This window comes from Diabrotica undecimpunctata, chromosome 2 (assembly GCF_040954645.1).
Source record: "Diabrotica undecimpunctata isolate CICGRU chromosome 2, icDiaUnde3, whole genome shotgun sequence".
Lineage (NCBI taxonomy): Eukaryota > Metazoa > Arthropoda > Insecta > Coleoptera > Chrysomelidae > Diabrotica > Diabrotica undecimpunctata.
The window spans coordinates 69,460,301-69,478,440 of NC_092804.1; the positions used below are offsets into that span (position 1 = coordinate 69,460,301).

Genomic DNA, 18,140 nt, shown 5'->3' on the forward strand with positions numbered 1-18,140 from the left:
GGTCAAATTAAGAATAACATATTAATACTGGCGCCCAGTTCATGATTAGTATGGATGGAGAAAGGCGTTAGTCAAAATACTCTCCAGAGAATTTTGACTCTTAAAATTGAGGATCAAAAGAACTTAAGTCATTCCTTAGATTCCTTTCTTTGTGCCTCAATGACAACACATTTTTTCATAGACAGATAGATCAACTTACGAGCTTACGAAAAATGAGACAGCAGAACTAAGACTGAATCAGATTCAGACTGACTTTCAACTGAATCAATTTATATTCCAGTTTTCTGCCGTGTTAACGTGTTCCGGTAGGGATCAAAAATTGCATATTAAACTTATGAAAAAACGAATAGTTTTTTCTAAAAAACAAACTAATAAAAGTAAAAGAAGTTAGAACCAAGGGGCAATATATAAATGGAATTTATAAAAAATAACATATTAGAAAAAATTCTGAGAGCAGACGAATTGAAGACCATAAGATAGGTCCTAAGATGGATAAAAGTAGCAGATATGGGGAAGGCGACGTACAAAAATCCGCACAATAAGGCACTATAGATAGATAAATAAAAATATCTACTTCTCGGAGTAATCTGTATGTCGAAATTATCATGATATGCAAATCAAAACATCCTTCCAATCAATCTTCTCTCCATAATCATTATAATATATAAAAAATTGCTAAAAAACTGAAAAATTGCTAAAAAAACAAAATAGCTGTAAATATTTCATTACCAAAAAATATCCCAAGCTATTCCATGATGAAAAAGTTATGGAGTGTCCTTTTCTTGCACATTTCACGTTTAGAATAAAATGTAGCAACCAAAATTAGAGGTTTTAGGTCGAGCACCAACATGACACGGCCTAATCCAATAAAAAGCATTTGAATCTGAACTTTCCTGTATCACTATCTTATCTTTACTTTAAGTAAAAAACACTTGAAGGACTAGGAATTAGGGTTAATAATGTTAACACCAGATAATGAGACTTTTCGAAAATACTGCTACAACATTTTAAACAGAATTACTAGTCATCGATGTTTATGCATTAAAAGGCGCCTAATTTGGCCAAAAATTATTGTCTCTGATAGCCAAGCTACACTAAGGGCTCTAAAGTCCACAACTTGTGAGTCTCTAAGAATTTAAAACTGCAAACAGACCTGTAACCAATCGGTGAATTACAGAAAAGTAACTTTATTATTGGTGCCGAGGCAATTGGATGCCAAGGAATTATTGTCTGTATCGAGAATTGCTGATAACTGATAACCTTTTACAAACTATTGAACAAATGAAAAGACTTCTTTCTCATAGAAACTAGTCATTTTCATTAATGATACTGATGGTTGTTATTATTGTGTTATCTAATTTAGAAAAGTAACTCTATATCGAAAAAAAGTTGGATTATTATGTTCTTTTCTCTGCTTGCTTTTTTTAAACTGACACTCTTTCTGAAAATCTAATATATTTATTGTTTGAAGAGTTATCCAATAACTCTTCAAACCCTTTGAGAGTACATGTACTTGTTTGTTTAAATTATATATAGTACAAAAGTTTTGGACACAATTTGTGTTGACAACTTAAATGGTATAACATAGTCAGTCCGTAAATAGTAAAAAGTCCTTTAACAGTAAATTTCTGTCTTAAATGGGCTTTTCTTCGTCACTTAATAAACATGGTCTAACCAAATTCAACACTTTCGATAAAACTAATCGTGTAGTTAAAGTCGATAGCATCTCCAATCTTGTATAAACAAAATCCTTGATAATAGCCTCTGATTAGAGACTTTTAAAGCACAACCATATATTTCAGCTAAATAAGCCAGAATAACGATATAATAAAAGTTAACCAAATGGCTATTGAAAGTATCGGTTTACACCTTAGAGAACTATAATGCTTCTACTTGAATCTAGCCGACTTTTTTATTTAAATAATTATGTAATATTTTAAGGTATTTCTTGTTTACATAATTAATATTTGGAATGCTTTAAATATTTTAGAAAAGTGTGGGTTGCCAACTATTACGATATTTCTTATTCTATTTCAAGCTATTTTAATCATTTATCGTCTTTCGATCGATTGTTTGTCAGAGTTTTCTTTAATATCTTTATTCTTCACATCAGTATCAATTCAATAACAATAACAAATTATATTATAATTTTTTGGTCTTAATAATTTTTCCTTAATTTAAATACCCTTCCATGTTATTAGAGGTAGTCTTATTGTAATGTACAGCTGACCAAAACCATAGATTTTAAGTTTTTATTTAATATTGTAGTGTTATTTGTCTCGTACCGGGACAAATAACACGGTTTGAGGAGTAGGCGCAAGAAGGACTGGAAAAGCTTCGGTTTGAGGAGTAGGCGCAAGAAAGACTGGCTGGAGAAATTCTCAGGATGATACGGCGCGTCTCACAAGGATAATAGGGAATGTCCTATAGATATATAGAGCAGTAAATGTATAACCAATAAAACACTTGTGCATCAACTGAGGAATTGATAGACGCTTAAATTACCAGACAACTACACCACAACTGTTGAGGAACTATAACGTTAGAATAGTAAGGGCGCACAGTCTGAGAGCATGGTGTTTCAAGTCATTAGAATAAAATGAACCTGAGACCAAAGGAAAAAATAGAGCAAAAAAGTACTTAAAAATAACTGACTCTTCTGAGCCTACAAATTAAAAGTACAAAGAAAACTAGCAGAGCAAGCTACTTCGTTAGCGGACTCCATCTCTGCCTTAATTATATAGGTGCCAAAACTACAATCTGGGTCCTACAGGCGGACCTTTATGACTGTAAGAAAGTTTCGGCAGAACTATGAGAAGATTCGATGTCGCATTTATGCAAGTGATCTGAATATACCAGAGGTCTATTAGGAGTAAGCAGAAAGCTTATATAGCCAATTTGTCAAAGTTCCAAGGCTTGTATAATAGTTGATAGAACAGTTACAATAAGCTTATTGGCTTAAATAGGACCGGTGAAAACACACTGCTTCCGGAGCAGAAAAACAATATTATTTGTCAAAATAAAAAAAATTATTATCTAATTGGTTCCTACAGTATTTCTTGCATGTACCTTTTCAAACTTCACCCACAATATGATACTTTACCTTTCTGTAGTGCAGTACACAGGGCCTTCTGTTTTAAGTATCTTATCTTCTGTATATCACTTAATTTATTTAAACTATATTTGGATAATAATTTCTGGAATAGATATTGGATAACAATAGTATTAGTTTATAGTATATAAGTTTTTGTGGCTGATGGTATTCGGAAGATTGGCATTGGCTATTCTGAGGTACAAAATATCTGTATCCAACTAACATTTGCTGGCACTGATAGTTCTGTATGGATGTTAATACAGAGCTCAGCAGATTAATTTTTTCCCATGACACACTTGCTAGAAAACGATCCGACCTTACCAAAATCTAATAGAGCATGACTGCAACATAAATTACTTACTGCAAAACAAGCATAGGTTAAACTTTAACTGAAGTTTGCTTTACATTTCCAAGTAAATCCAACAACAATTTTAAAACATTATATTTGTATAAGATGATAACAAAACAACAATAAAAGTAAACCTTTAAAAAAATGGAAATCTGAAAATTCTGTCATTCCTCGATGTAGAAAACTCCGGATTATCAATTAATATTCAATGTCGGTTAGAGGTGGTTGTGATGAAAACTGATAGGATACTTTTAGTTAATCAAAACATAAATCTATAAAACATCTATAGATCTAAGAGAATTTTTAGGAATCAAGAAAGAAGTAAAGTAAAATGAAACAGATATAAAAAAACTTTTTTTTAGAAAAAAGTCCAAAAATACCTTTTTCTAACATACAGGTACATTACTCGTACTGTCATATTCATTCTAAACCAATCAAATATTCTTTATATTCTTTACACATTCATTAAATTTTCTCTTTTAAATTATACGCCTCTGTTGTTGATAGAATCGAATTTATGGAATGCTACAAAAATGCATTAAAGTGAAATACTTTAAAAACAGTCATTACTAAGATTCTTTCGTTTCCTATCAAAAATATTCCTGTCGTTAGAGATAGTTCAAACACTCCTGACCATGGAGCTGCGCGAAGGCGGAGTCAAATTCACGTAAAGGCAGAAAGATTCAATTGTAAGTGGAATTATACAGTGCATACTACAATGCGTTTCGCATGGAAGTGGGGACTAAACCAAATTTCGTCTACTGCGCCGTGGTCAGGAGTGCTTGCACTATCTCTAACAAAGCTCATTTATAATAATTTTAAATTTATAATTGTACGAGGTTTAGGTACTCGAAAATACCGTGAATTCTTTCGACAGTATTTCCAAGAACACTGGTAAATAATATATGGAGGGGAAATAACATTTGTTTATGCCAGACTGAAAGACTGAGTTAATTATGCAAAGAATGAATATTTCCAAGAATTGGGTATTATTATTTATAAAAGAGCTGAATAATATCTCACTTTAACTGCAAGAACTAACTATTTAAGCATAACGGCATAATTCGTACAGAGGATAATAAAAAAACGTAAATATGGAAGACAACTATAAATTAGTAGGTATTTCTGATTGACATGGGGCACACAAGCTGGAGATACAGGAGAAATGGATTACCTAAGAAAATTCCTGTTTAATAGATCTTACAATTGTTAAAATAAGAACAAGCACAAATACAACTATTCGGAATCCGTAGTTTATGCCGTATTAAAATTCAGTGAAAATAACGCGAGGTGACCAAAGATAAGATCGTATCTATTTATTAAACAGGAAGGAAAGAGGAAAAGTTAAAAAACTTTTTTCTATCTACTTTTTGTTGTTTTAGTGGTTTCTTCATATTTTTCAGATTCACAACAAAATATCATTTGAATAACTACATGATGAGAGAAAAAAATCATTAACAAAACGTTTCTCCTATCCTCTTTGTATTGCATCGTTTGCATAGGACAAATTTCGTAGCAATTGAGGAGAGATTTTGAATTTTGTAGCTCTGATATCCACATTCTGTTTATATGAACATGAACACTTTTTTCTTACATCGAAATCTGAAGGCGATTGAAATTGATGGAATGTTTTTCGATAGCCTCTGATGTTCTGCTACGCACTCGTGTTTAAAAAACTAAAAATGGATTATAATAAATTTCGGAACGTTTTTGGACTAATCAGTCTATCTTTAATGAACTTTGTTCGTTAAAGACAGACTGTTGTCTTGTTTTAACCACAAAACCGCAAAAAAACAGTGGTTGGGTTTATATTGAGAAACCATACTTAAGAGTATTAAAATATATATACAGCAAAATGCCGATGTAATCGGATTACTAACCAGAAACCAAAAGTTCCTACTCAAAATAATATATTTCTACATCCGAACTTTAGAACGGAATTTGCCAACTTGTGTTTCTTCGAACCAATACTTTTTCTGTGACTATTTTGTTTTTTTTTTTGTGTAATAATTCGAGTTGTTGTTCAAGTAACAGTGCGTGCGCATTAGGTTTCGGTATACTATGTCAACATTTTTTGTTAAATTTTGGTTTCACTAAAGCCAGTGCCTACAAACGGCCACACTAAGAAGCTTACCTTATTATCTTGTCTTATATGACCTCATTATACTATTTTTCTTAAACTTCCATCTGCTACCGAATGTTTTTATTCACATGGCAAGTTTCACTTTATTTATAGCGGCTCTAAAAAGTTGAATGGAGCCCAAGTTAAACCATTCTCTTCGATTTCGCAATCAAGAGGTTCCTTCTTCTATGCTTCTAATTTTTTGGTCTCTGATTGTTTCAGCGTCCAGGCCTCATAGCCATAGAGTCATCATCATTATTGGCACTTCCTTAGAACATTCTCCAATTTGGTCGTATCTCTAGACATTCTTCTTTATCCTTTAATTTGGATTATAAGTCGTCTTCAAAGTTGTCCAAGTACCTAAGTCTCTAGTACGTCGTCCCATTGGCCCTCTTCGATCGAATACTTTTCTCACCGTCGTATCTTTCGCCCTTCTGATTACATGCTCAATCCATCTGTGACGTGCTATCTTAATAAATTTCACAAGGTCAGCATCCCTGAAGCTTCTATATAACTTAAAGTTGTATCGTCTACCCCACAAACCCAGCTCTTTTAGTCCTTCGTATATTCTTCTTACAATCGTTCGTTCGAAACGCTGAATCAAATCTTGGCCACACTGTGTGAGAGACCATGTTTCAGCATCGTGTGTTAAAAATGGTCTTGTTAATGTTCTATAAACAGTAAGTTTAATTTTTTTTTTGAAAGTTTTGAGGCCATTTATCTTCTCATTCCATAGTAAGACTTATTTCCAAGGGCTAGTCTCCTTTTGATTTCTTTACGGTATTAAAGTCTTGAGCTCTGATAAGGCTCTTTTCGTGTTATCGAGCCCTAGGTGACTTGGTATGCTTGAGTATCTCCCAACAATTTTCATAAGCATCTAGAAGTCAAGAGCAGTACAGCTTTTTGCATGGTATTAGAGAGATGTTTATTCATATCCAGGACTTTAAAGATTTCTAGAAGGTTCTTAGGAATGAATTTAGTTTTAAAGACAGCAATGTACTTGGGGATCTTTTCGTTTTCGTTTAGAACACAAAAATTATTGTTTTTAGATATCGACATATAAATAAGTGTTGTATGTCTCGTTAATTTATTAAATACCTGGTCTATTATGTGCCACTTGTTAGTCTGTGAGTACAGTATGGCAATATAGCTTGAAGTAATCATTCTCGAGCATCTTCTATGAAACGATCGATAGTATGACAGATGGTTGCTTTGGAGAAGTCTCAGCCCCCAAAGGCTGAAGACAGATTTCCTTATTTTTATTAACTCTGCGTGTATAAATATTGGTAATTCTTTTTATCCACGATATACGCAGAATTCTACGATAGCACCAGCGTTCAAATACCTCTAATTTAATTATCTCTCATTGTTTCAGCGTCCAGGCCTCAGAGCCATATAGTAGCAATAGCACCGCCATAGCATCATCCTTAGGCCCATCTTTAGATTTTTATTGGACGTTACTTTCTTCATCCAATACTGACATCAAAAATGTGCCCAGCGAGTCTACGAGACAGTAATAAAACTAACGGCGTTGTAAACCAGTGAAACATGGATTATGAACCAGCATGCAGAAAAGAAATTAGAGTTCTGGGAAAGAGAGGAGAGAGAGAGAAACACGAACAAATAAAGCAATAATGAGGATGTACGGAAAACCAACAAATGCGGCAAAAATACAAGCCCAAAGAGCTAGATGGTTTAATCAGATGACAGAGAACCGAAATGTTACAACAATATTGAACGAGGGAGAAATGGGGAAAAAAGAAGAGGACGTTTAAAGAAGAAATTGTAAGAAGCAGTAACGCAAGAATTGTTAGAAATGGGCTCGAGAGATTGTAGAGAATAAGCAAGGGACCGGAAAAATGGAGGGAAATTACCAAGTTTTTGGAAGCCTGATGTATATATAACACTTTCTTCACATTTACAAATTATTGTAATATACCTAGTACGTTAGTGTTAGTAGAAATATTAGTATGTATTATCTTATTTTTACAAATGTATGTAAAATATAATATACGGCTTATGAAGGAATATACACTACCGTAATAAAATAAAATTATTTCAGGAGTAGACATCTGCATATTTTATTAAATCGCACAGTATTGCGATAGGTAACACTAGTATTAGACTTACCGTGGCTGCCGTACGACGAATGCATGGTCTGGTGATAATACCTAGCTGCCCTTTGGGTACCCGAAGGATCCAAGAAGAACGTCCCCATATGTTCAGCGACACCGGAACTAAGGTCTGAATTCCCTCCATCAATTCCTTGGCCCGGACTTGCCGAAGTCCCAGTCCTGGGACTCTCGTACCACCTAGGCAACTCGTTTGTCATCTCCATAATCATCAGTTACTGAGTTTTTCTAACACTTCACACACGAAAAATTCCAAAAATAAAACTCGTACGAAAAAAATCGAAAAATCACACGTGAACGCGGATAATCTCTTTGGTCATAGTAGGCTGTTGTAAAAAGCAAGCAATTGTTTCGATGCGACGGGCGACGACGATGATGGTGACTTGATCTGAAAAACAAAGTCTCTTATCATTTCGGTATTTTTTTGTTTATCAGTAGAGCTTTTTATCATCAAATTTTTGCAGTGATTTTATTTTTGTTATATTGAGTGTTGAGTAAATATTTGATCGAAGATAAACTAATATCTTGAAGGTTTGTCAGCGATTAGGAGCATGTTTGTAATACGATAAGATTTGTTGTAGCTAACTGTGTGTATATATATATATCAATTGAATAGAAGCAGTTAACTACCTAGTACACACGATTGGTTTTAAAAATAAATGTACAAAGATTTAAAATATTTGTTTTATCGGTAACATATCTTTCGTGATGTTTAAGATCCATAGTCCTAGACTGTTCATATTTGTGTTCTTTTAATAAATTATTATAAATTGATCTATCTACATGAAACCTTTAACTTGATGTACCTACTGAGAAAAATGTTGAATTTTATTTAGGCAAAGCTTTATCGAAGTTTAAAAACAAGACAAATTATTTTATATGATATCAATCACGTGGTATAGATCACGACAATATTATAAAACTGACAAAGATAAATAAAAGAAGTTATCTATAAACGTATTTTAATAAAACTATTTTAATAACTGATAAAAATGGAATCGCCAATGATATATCCGCGGAGTAGAAAGACATATGAATTATCTAGGATAATTCCAAAGGTTGGTGTTACGTTAAGGGAGCATGTCCTTAACTGATAGGAAGACTGATAGGAATTTAACAATATAAAATATATAAATAAACCACACTACAAACAGGAACAATCACTAGTAATAAACTCATGTTGTGAAGTTCAAGTAAGCCATACTGTTTTTTTTTTGTAGAATTCTATAGTAGATGAAATGATTTTCGCGAGTAGGTGGAGACCATAAGTCAGTGGCTAGGTTTACTAAGCCGGTGGGGGAGGTTTGATTCCAGCACACACCAGAAATTTTTTAATTTAAAATTTAACTGAGCCATCATCGTGTTTGGAAGGTACGTAAAGCCGTTGGTCCCGGTAGGTAAATAGTCGTTGAAACTAAAACGTGAACCAGAAGGTTACACGAATGGAAAATAATATACAATAAGCCAATTGCAGTACGACCGGGTATAACAACAAACGGCTTCCGAAAAAAACACCCGAGCAGGTAACAATTACAACTGATAAAAAAGGATCAGAAACTGCAGCAAAACAATGTAGTGAGGTGATTTAGAACTGAAGATATCACCTGAGAAGTTTGCATGAAGATACTTATGTGTGCAAAGATGGTGGTACAAATTGGGATAAACATACAAATCACAAATACTACAGAATATTTAAGTCCAAGCAAGACAGTTAAAGTTGAAATTGACCACAACAATAAGAATTAACAAACGAAAGGATTTATTTGAAATAAATTTTATATTTTATATATCCATATTGGGAGTATGGACTAGAAGTAAATGAAAAGAAAACAAAGTATATGGAGATATAATGGAGAAATAATGAACATTTAGGACAGTTTTGGAAAGTATCTTCACCAAGCAAGGAATATACTTTGAGATAGTTGGACAGTTCGAATATTTGGAAGTAACGTTTACAAATAAAAATAAAGAAACTTAACTAAAGAAATCTATAACCATATATGTATTTAAAAAATATTGTTGTCAACAATAAATAAAATTGTAAAATCAGTTTGTAGGTTCCTACATGTTTAAAAATCAGATATTAGTCTACCGTTTATTGAACGATAAAGGTGAAGGAGTTTTATCTACAATGTCACCTAAATAATAACAAGTTAGGTAATCTTGATAAGTCTGATGATAATTTAAAACACGAGTTTATTTTTATTTAAATTAACCATAGTTAGTAATTTTCACAATTCGCAAAATTTAGTACTGTAATGATAATTTCATATACTTATTGTATAAAAAATAAGATTTTAACATTCTGCATTTACAATAAAAATTTAAAGATCTACAAGTATAGTTATCAATAAATACAAACTTGTGAATTTTAATATTATTATAAGTATAATTTTCTGTGTGCATGTATGCACTTTGTTTAATTTTGAATTGTAATTCAAGCCCGGGGATCCATTTTTGATTAAATACTGCTGAATTTGAAAAACGTTTAGTTGGAATGTAACTCGAACCACAAACTTACTAAACAAGTCAGATCGAAATTTAGATATGCTTATGTTTCCAGTTTATTAAGTTATGTTTTACATTATGTTCGTTAGAAAGCCCAAATTTCTGTGGTGAGATTATCCTTAAAAATATGATGGAAATAGAAACAAACGTTTAAATGAAATCTATTAAAGATATAACAACACATGGGTATTGATATCTAAAATTTGAAAAATTAGCCTTTGGTTTAAACACAATTGCTTATAACAAAGTTGCTTCATTACGTTTCACCAATTGCTTTAAGGACTGTTTAGGTTTATAGGTCTAATCTGTTATCTACTTCAGAGTCTTTAGATTTTTGCGAAGATATTCAGCTTTGTAGGTGATATAATTCTTATCTCTGAAGGTGTAAGAGTAACCCTTTATAAAAATTTAAGACTATGGCAGACTGAAATTGAAATAGCAACTTAAAGAAAAGTATCCCGGAAGGATACCTGTTATCAATTTAAAAGTTTATCTTGACGCTAAGTATTGTCATGTTTCAGATGATAATTATACAAAACTTTTTGTTTATGCCAGAACTATCTTGTTAAGAAATGACCAAAATTGATTCAAGGCATGGAATTTCCTTTTTAAGTATTTTTTGGATGCCTACAAAAGAATCTGAGTTTAGACAACATAAATTTGTACCTTATTTTGCGCAAAACTGTACCTATAAGTTTGAAGAACTGAAGAGAATATGGTTAAGATACAATGGTTTAAAAGTCGAAAAGATAATAAATTTAAAAGGTAATAAAAAATAAAGACATTATATTAAAAAATATATATAAGGTAAAGTACACATCATTAAAGAGAAAAAAGGCGTAAAACAATGACAAGGACTGTGGGAAGATATTCCAATGAAACAAAATAAGGGCACAAACTGCCTAAATGAAAATGTATAATGATATTAACAATAGCTTAAAATTATTTAGTTGAAAAATTGGACAAGGGGGCTCCAATACGAATTTATAATTAGACTGATACTAGAAAACAGTGACTAAACACAGGAACCAATGAACCAGAATAGAATACCTACTCCAATACAACACAAAAAATCGAAGTAAGAACATTTTTATAAAAACAATTGCATATAAAACATCAATAAAGCATTTAAAATAAGCGATTTATAATGTTTTAGAACAAGTTCACCTTGTTATAAAAGAAATCAAAAGATTTAGTTTCATATAAAAATCTGAGAGTTAACTTAAAGTATTTTTTTGTCTCTGGTTAGCACCTGTATTGAAATAAATATTAAAATATATTATCTACAGTTGATAGCAAACTTTAACAATGTTAGTTGATAAGATTAAAATTTGAAATTAAATATTATTTATATGAGAATAAATAACAATTGGATTGTAATAAAGTTACATTATACGTTGTTTTTGGCCACCCCGGAAATCGTTTTCAAAAAAGAATATAAAAAATAAAATAATTAAGAATTTGAAAATTCTTCAACTGTTTATAGAAGATATATGCATAAAGGAAATTTTGTGACTACTTCTTAAATTGTATTATAAATATAATTTATTCATCAAGGTTCATTGAAACGTTAAATTACATCATCAATATGGAATAAATATCCATTCAACCACAAACTTGTTTCCTCTTTAATGGCAAATTAGTCATGAGAACACCAGTTATGATATTTTTGAATATGTTTAATATATGTATTCAAATTGTATGCTGATTAGACGTGTTCATAATCAGTCATCTTATTTTTTGTTGCAGAAATGACAAATCATAGAGGAGATTAATCTTATAATCCCATTCATATATCGGCGAGAATAATAATTATTGTTGGATTTGAATTACCAGATTTAATTTTTACATAAATTTGCAAATGTTTGTGTTAACAAGTTTTCATAATAACTTACGGAGTAGATGTATCTATCTTTTAATAATTTGTAATAGAATAGAATAGAAATATGGTTTATTGTTTATTTATATAATTTTATGGACAAAGCTTACAAAAAGTCAGAAAATAGCAATAACAATTAAAATTTACTGAAATTACATAATTCGTCAATATCACAAAATAAAAGATAATGAAACAAACAATCCATTGCAAAATTTAAATAGATCGCAAATTGCATAATAAAACTTTACGAACTAAAAGTTGAAGTTGCTGCATGTGATACCCAAATATACATATTATATAAAAATACTTTAGTTACTTGTAGATAAAGATACTGTAATTTCTTAGTTATTCGTTAAGAAACTCTCCCACCGAATAATATGGTCTTTCAGATAGAAAGACTTTTGTCATTTTACGGAACTTGGGGAAAGAAGTTGCAGATGTAAGTTGTTATAAAGGGAGATGGTTGTATACCTTGTTTGCCGGATATAATATAGATTTTTATACTAATTCAGTAGACAGGATCGGTCAATAAACAGTAAAGGTTGAATTTCTGGTGGAGTAGTCATGATTAGGTCTTGCTGGAAAAACATCTAAGATTTAAGCAATCAGTTTCTAAAATATATAAAAAGGGAAGCGTTAAAATTCCGTGATTTATGATGTAGCTTCTGCAATGTGTTGTTCTTCTTATGCCAAACAGATACCGTATTGCTCTTTTATGTAATTTAAAAATAACATCAGATTGGGCAGCTGTACTAGACCCCAAAAATGAAGATCGAAGATGAGACTCAAACAAAGAAAAATATGTTATTTTGGAAGATAATAAATTAATTTCTTTCGAAACAGATCTTATTGCTTATTAAGAAGCAAGGATTAAAGAGTTTCTTTATAGTATAATGCTACTGCCTTATCCATGTTAAAAGAGAGTAAATTAGAGTTGGACCAGGTTTTTATTTTAAGTAGATCAGCAGTTAAAGCTGCATGAAGAGTTGCAATATTAGAGTATCTCCAGGTGATACTGGTATCATCAGCAAAAAGAAAAAAAATTCCATCGATTTTTAAGTTAGTAATGTCTTTTATAAAGATCAGTAAAAGTAGAGAACCCAATATTGAACCTTCTGGTACCCCACATACAATGATTTGTGACTAGAGTCAGTATCATTTGTTCTAACTAGTTGATTCCTATTTTTTAAGTAATATTGGAATTAATTTAAAGAAATTCCTTGAATTCCGTAGAAATTTAGTTGTTTACCAAAATTTTGTGATTTATACAATCAAATGCTTTGGCATAGTTACAAAAAACAGTGACAGTTTAAAAATTATAGTTTAGTGCTTGGTACACTACATGTAGTAGGTATCTACAGAAAACATAACATTACTGGTACATTTATTAGATAAAAAGTCGAACTGATTTTGTGATAAAATGTTGTTTTCAACGAGAAAGGGCGTACGTCGGGCTTTTATAAGTCTACATAAATCATTTTGGATAGTACCGGTACTAAGAAAATAGGTCTATAGTTGCAGGCGTTCAACTTGCATTTAATCAAGCTATATTGACATATACATTATTGGAAAAATTATAAATAAAAGATATATTTACATTTAAAATTCTATAAGTAGCATCAAGTTTACTATAATTCAACACAAAAAATGATCTTTATACTGTAGTAGAAAATAAAAAATACCAAAAAGAAATAATTAAACAAGTTAAAAACACAAACTTTCGATAAAAATAATTAACATTTCGTTTAGTAAAAGACTACTTAAAGACAAAAAGTTCCGGTCTACGGAATGAAACAGCTACGCTTTTTATGTACCAACACTACTTTTAAATTAAACTTCGATAAATATCAATAAAGAAAACAATGGGACGTTGGAAAAGTTTGTGAAAATGTTATCATAAAGAAATGCTTGGCATTCGGAAATACGGACCATTATGATGCAAAGTGCCATATCTCTAAAACACAGCAGATTTTTAAACCGGTATAGGTACCAAGTTAATAAAATTTATTTAAAAAATAACAATCATTATAAAATATTGTACGAAAAACTAATTTTGTGGGAATCGAAATATTTAGATATACGCCAAGAATACACAATGTCATGGAATTTCAGGAATTTTTTATTTATGAGATTCGAGAAGATTTATTAATACGAATACGTTGTGACGAATTGATGTTTAAATTACCAGTACTTAAACCCCAACAATTTCAGAATGATACGAATAGAATCGACTTCTACATTGTTGTTGGTACTCTTAACAAATTCCACAGTGCATTTTTTACTTGCACCAATTACCATTGGTTTAAAAAAGTGGATCAAGAAGCAAACACAATCTTAACATTTTTTTTTAGATATTTATACAGATAAGATTACAGGAACTGATATACAGTTAAAATAATGTGAAGATTGGTTAATAATATACCTAATCAAAAAAATAATAGAGAGAAAAATAATAGCGAAAGATGGTCACAGTGAAGTAAAAAAATTAAGCCGAAATCAAATAGAGTATTGGACAAAGATCGCCGATAAATAACTTATTAAAATGTCTGTTTAATGAGCTTTCATGTACAGTTCTTAGTAAATATTTCAAAATACTACCAGGTATGTCATTTTAGAAAGTGTCATTAGAATGCATTTCAAAAAACAATAGCTAATAGCATTTCTAATTTTAGTTTCCTGGAATTTTTACAAATTATGTTGAATGGCTAAAATAAACTTTTACCAAATACTTTGTATGCTCTTGCTGTCGAAATATTGTTGACAAACGCTGTGAGAATAAAAACTAACAACCAATACTTGATAATTTTCAACATTTAGTGACTTCTCTGAACTGTGGTTTGTTTGGTTGTTTGCGGTTATATTTGAGATATAATATTAAATGGTATTTTAACAAAAAAGTTCGTGAAGACTATATGTACTTCAATAATAACGAGTCTGTCTTTCTTCACATTTCCTCACAGAATTTCAGAAATATTCAGGTAGGTATGTCAGATCACTAAGTAATGTTGATCTTTCCGATGCGATCCACTCATATTTACTGATAAGATCTATTTTAACAAAAAATTTGCATGGTTTGGGTGATAATTAATATTTTTATGCTTTGTATATAAAATTACATATTTATACTTTATTGTTCTGCTACAACTTGGTTTTAAAACGAAGATCCAAGTTGCCCATCTTATACTTATAATCCAGATAATATAAGGGCCAATATATCTTATTACAGATAAGATCCATATCTAACTATTATTGATGAATCCCAAAAAATCCCCGATAAACCTTTACGACTTGTAAAAAAGGTACTTACCAAATCTTTTAGTATATCCACATGGTTTCATCCGCAAACTTGTCACTATCACCGTTCACAGTCAAAAAAATCAATGTACACATCACTAAATCCTGTATCAGTCGGTCATTCTTATCAAAAACAAAACAAAAAGGTACATACCATGTATGCTCGATACTTTCACGCTAAAATACACGGATATACTAAATGTTGGAAGACAAGCTTGCATCGGTCACCCCTGGCAACCTGTTTCGGAGATATTCGGGGCTGGTCGGAAAACGAGCTGAATTGGTTGGATGCCAAACCAAGTTAAGGAGGAGTTTAGCTAGTGAGGCGGGTCGATAACATAAAAGATGTTTTAATTTTGTATTGTTTAGGGTTATATTGAAATATTATATCTGTTTATTCTACTTGTTACAGACTAGACTTCTCAAACATTTAGATTTCAGTCTTACTCTTGTAAAATCATTTTAATAAGTAGAAGATTTAGATCGTGAATTTATTGCAACAATGCCACAGAATCTAATAAATTTTAGCTGATATATTTTAAGTAGAGAGGTTCAGTTGAGAAATCAGTAAAATTTTTCAGGAAAAACCACTTTCTCTTGGAAAAATATTCAATAATCAGAGAGGTGGGAGATCCTCCAATGAGATAAAGCTTCAAACAAAACACTACTATTTGACAAAATGGCGACCACAAATCAACGGGCCACGCCTCTTTAAAGATTGTCTGCCCCTTTCCATGCTCACGTCTGGCATTGGTTCTCTCTTCTTTTTTTCTGTTTGGGATTTAAACTCATCTTGTCTTGTAGTTCTTTTGTTTTGGTATCACTCGTCCGCTTTAAATATTGAGAGCTGTTACTAATTTTGTCGATACCTAGAAAGGCATTATGTATGTGTATCGTCTGGAATTCAGTGAATTTCACTGAATTTACATTTCCTTGTTTTGGAATTTAAAATCTGCGGCTCTGAATATTCATGAACTGTCACGGGTCTACCGTTTAAATGGTAATGGCAAAATAAATTCTACACGTTTTGTTGACTCGTTGTTTTAGTGAAAGTGTGCTATGTTTCATTAACATATGTTAATAAATATGGGTTTTTGTTGTGTCTGGAGAATTTTTAACAATAAGAATGACATTATCAAGACATTGTGCATTCCATAAATACTAAGTACATTCAGTTGATTTAGTGCTTATCTACTCCTTTTACACTTTTACCAACTGCATTATTTGGACTGTTGCCAGCAAATCAAACTTTGTTAAAGCTGGCCTAAGCTGTTTTAATTTTTTTTTTAATTATACTTACCTAGTATTAATTTATCAAGTACAAATAGTTTTACCGTGTGTCGTCAGTTAATACTACACTCGTCAAGATATTTGCAGTCATGTTGACATGTTTTTGGAGTCTTTTCCATGAGATTTAACCATTGTATCTATTACTTACCATATCATTGTTAAGGTCACGATGAAGATCACTATTACGAATACACTAAACAAATTTACTATATACACTTTGGTGCTTTGATCTGAAAACTTTGGATGTCCTGAATGCTGGATTTGCTGACACAGCCACATAACTGTGTAACATAGATCCACACGGAACGCCGTATTTTCTTAGAAACATTTTATAAGCTTGTTACGGATTGATACTTCCGAATAACTATTAAGAAACCAACACGGTCTTTTCTTAATATTCCGATGACCAACCTTTTTTTCGTACACGGATGACCAACGAGGGTCAAAAATGAACTAAGAAGTAAATTAGAAAGTACTTATACACTAATTTACGTTGCCACAGGTATAAAAAACATTTTTTTTTTAAATATTGGAATATTCCTTGCAGAAAAAATGTTTGCGTTTGTTGCACTTCGATGTTAATTTTTCATCGGATGATGGACTGCAAATTTTACATCGGCTACGTTTCCTGGGATTTTCAGTTGGCTCTAAATCTTCAGAATGTTCTGAAAATTTTGTTAGTACCATATCTATAGATGTCTGAACGGGTTTATTTAAACCTTGACGCGGTCAGCATTGTATAAAGGGCGAAACTAGCTCAAGGGCCAAATCTTGAAGAAAGAGCCTCATTCGAAAAGATTTTCCTTTTTCGTAGTCTTCATATTTATCTATATACACAGCAAATGCATTAACACTACCTATGTCAATAAAATTGAAAAACGCATTTAGAGGTCACCGCTTTGTATCACGATTGCATGAATATTCCATGACCATTTATCCAAACATTCGACTGCGCTTTGGTATAGTCCAAAATAATTTGAGCTTATATGCTGTTTCTTCACCAGATACATTTAGGTCAGAATATTGCGTGCTGAGCAGCAGAACGTTCCTATTTTTTTTTCGGTAGATAGGAAACTAAAATGGCATCTTTTATATAAAAAATTTCGTATGAATGTTTCGCTTGATTATTGTCGGGGATAATTGTTTGGGTACGTACCGGTATAATATTTTTTCTAATTGTCCTTGTAAGTGATTTAGATTACCGTCGAAGTTTCTTTGATAACAGTATCGAGATGAAAAAGTTGTCTGTGGTTACACCATAGCTAGATACAAATCCATTTACTAAATCCAAAATGACACGTTTACCTATAAAAGAAAAAATCATTTAGCACTATTTATATGAAGCAGCTCTCTATAACTTTTAGCTTGTTCTTTTTATGATAGGTACCTATGTTATTTGTCATTCCTGGGTAGACTTGTAGATTCTAGCAATAGGTACCTATTAGTCGAATCAGACAATACCCAAATTTTTA

General features: G+C 31.5%; 1 protein-coding gene across 2 annotated transcripts in view; it reads right to left on the reverse strand.

Annotated features, from left to right (window-relative positions):
- grn (GATA binding protein grain) overlaps window positions 1-15,561 on the reverse strand; it is a 249,293-nt gene extending 233,732 nt beyond the window's left edge. For both annotated transcript variants that reach the window (XM_072523081.1, XM_072523080.1), the window contains exons 1-2: window positions 15,392-15,561; window positions 7,696-8,085 (exon numbers count right to left, since the gene is read on the reverse strand). In XM_072523081.1, the coding sequence (XP_072379182.1) occupies window positions 7,696-7,909 (214 nt within the window). In that variant the 5' untranslated portion in view covers window positions 7,910-8,085; window positions 15,392-15,561. The remainder of the gene's footprint in view (window positions 1-7,695; window positions 8,086-15,391) is intronic.
- Window positions 15,562-18,140: the final 2,579 nt, after the last annotated feature.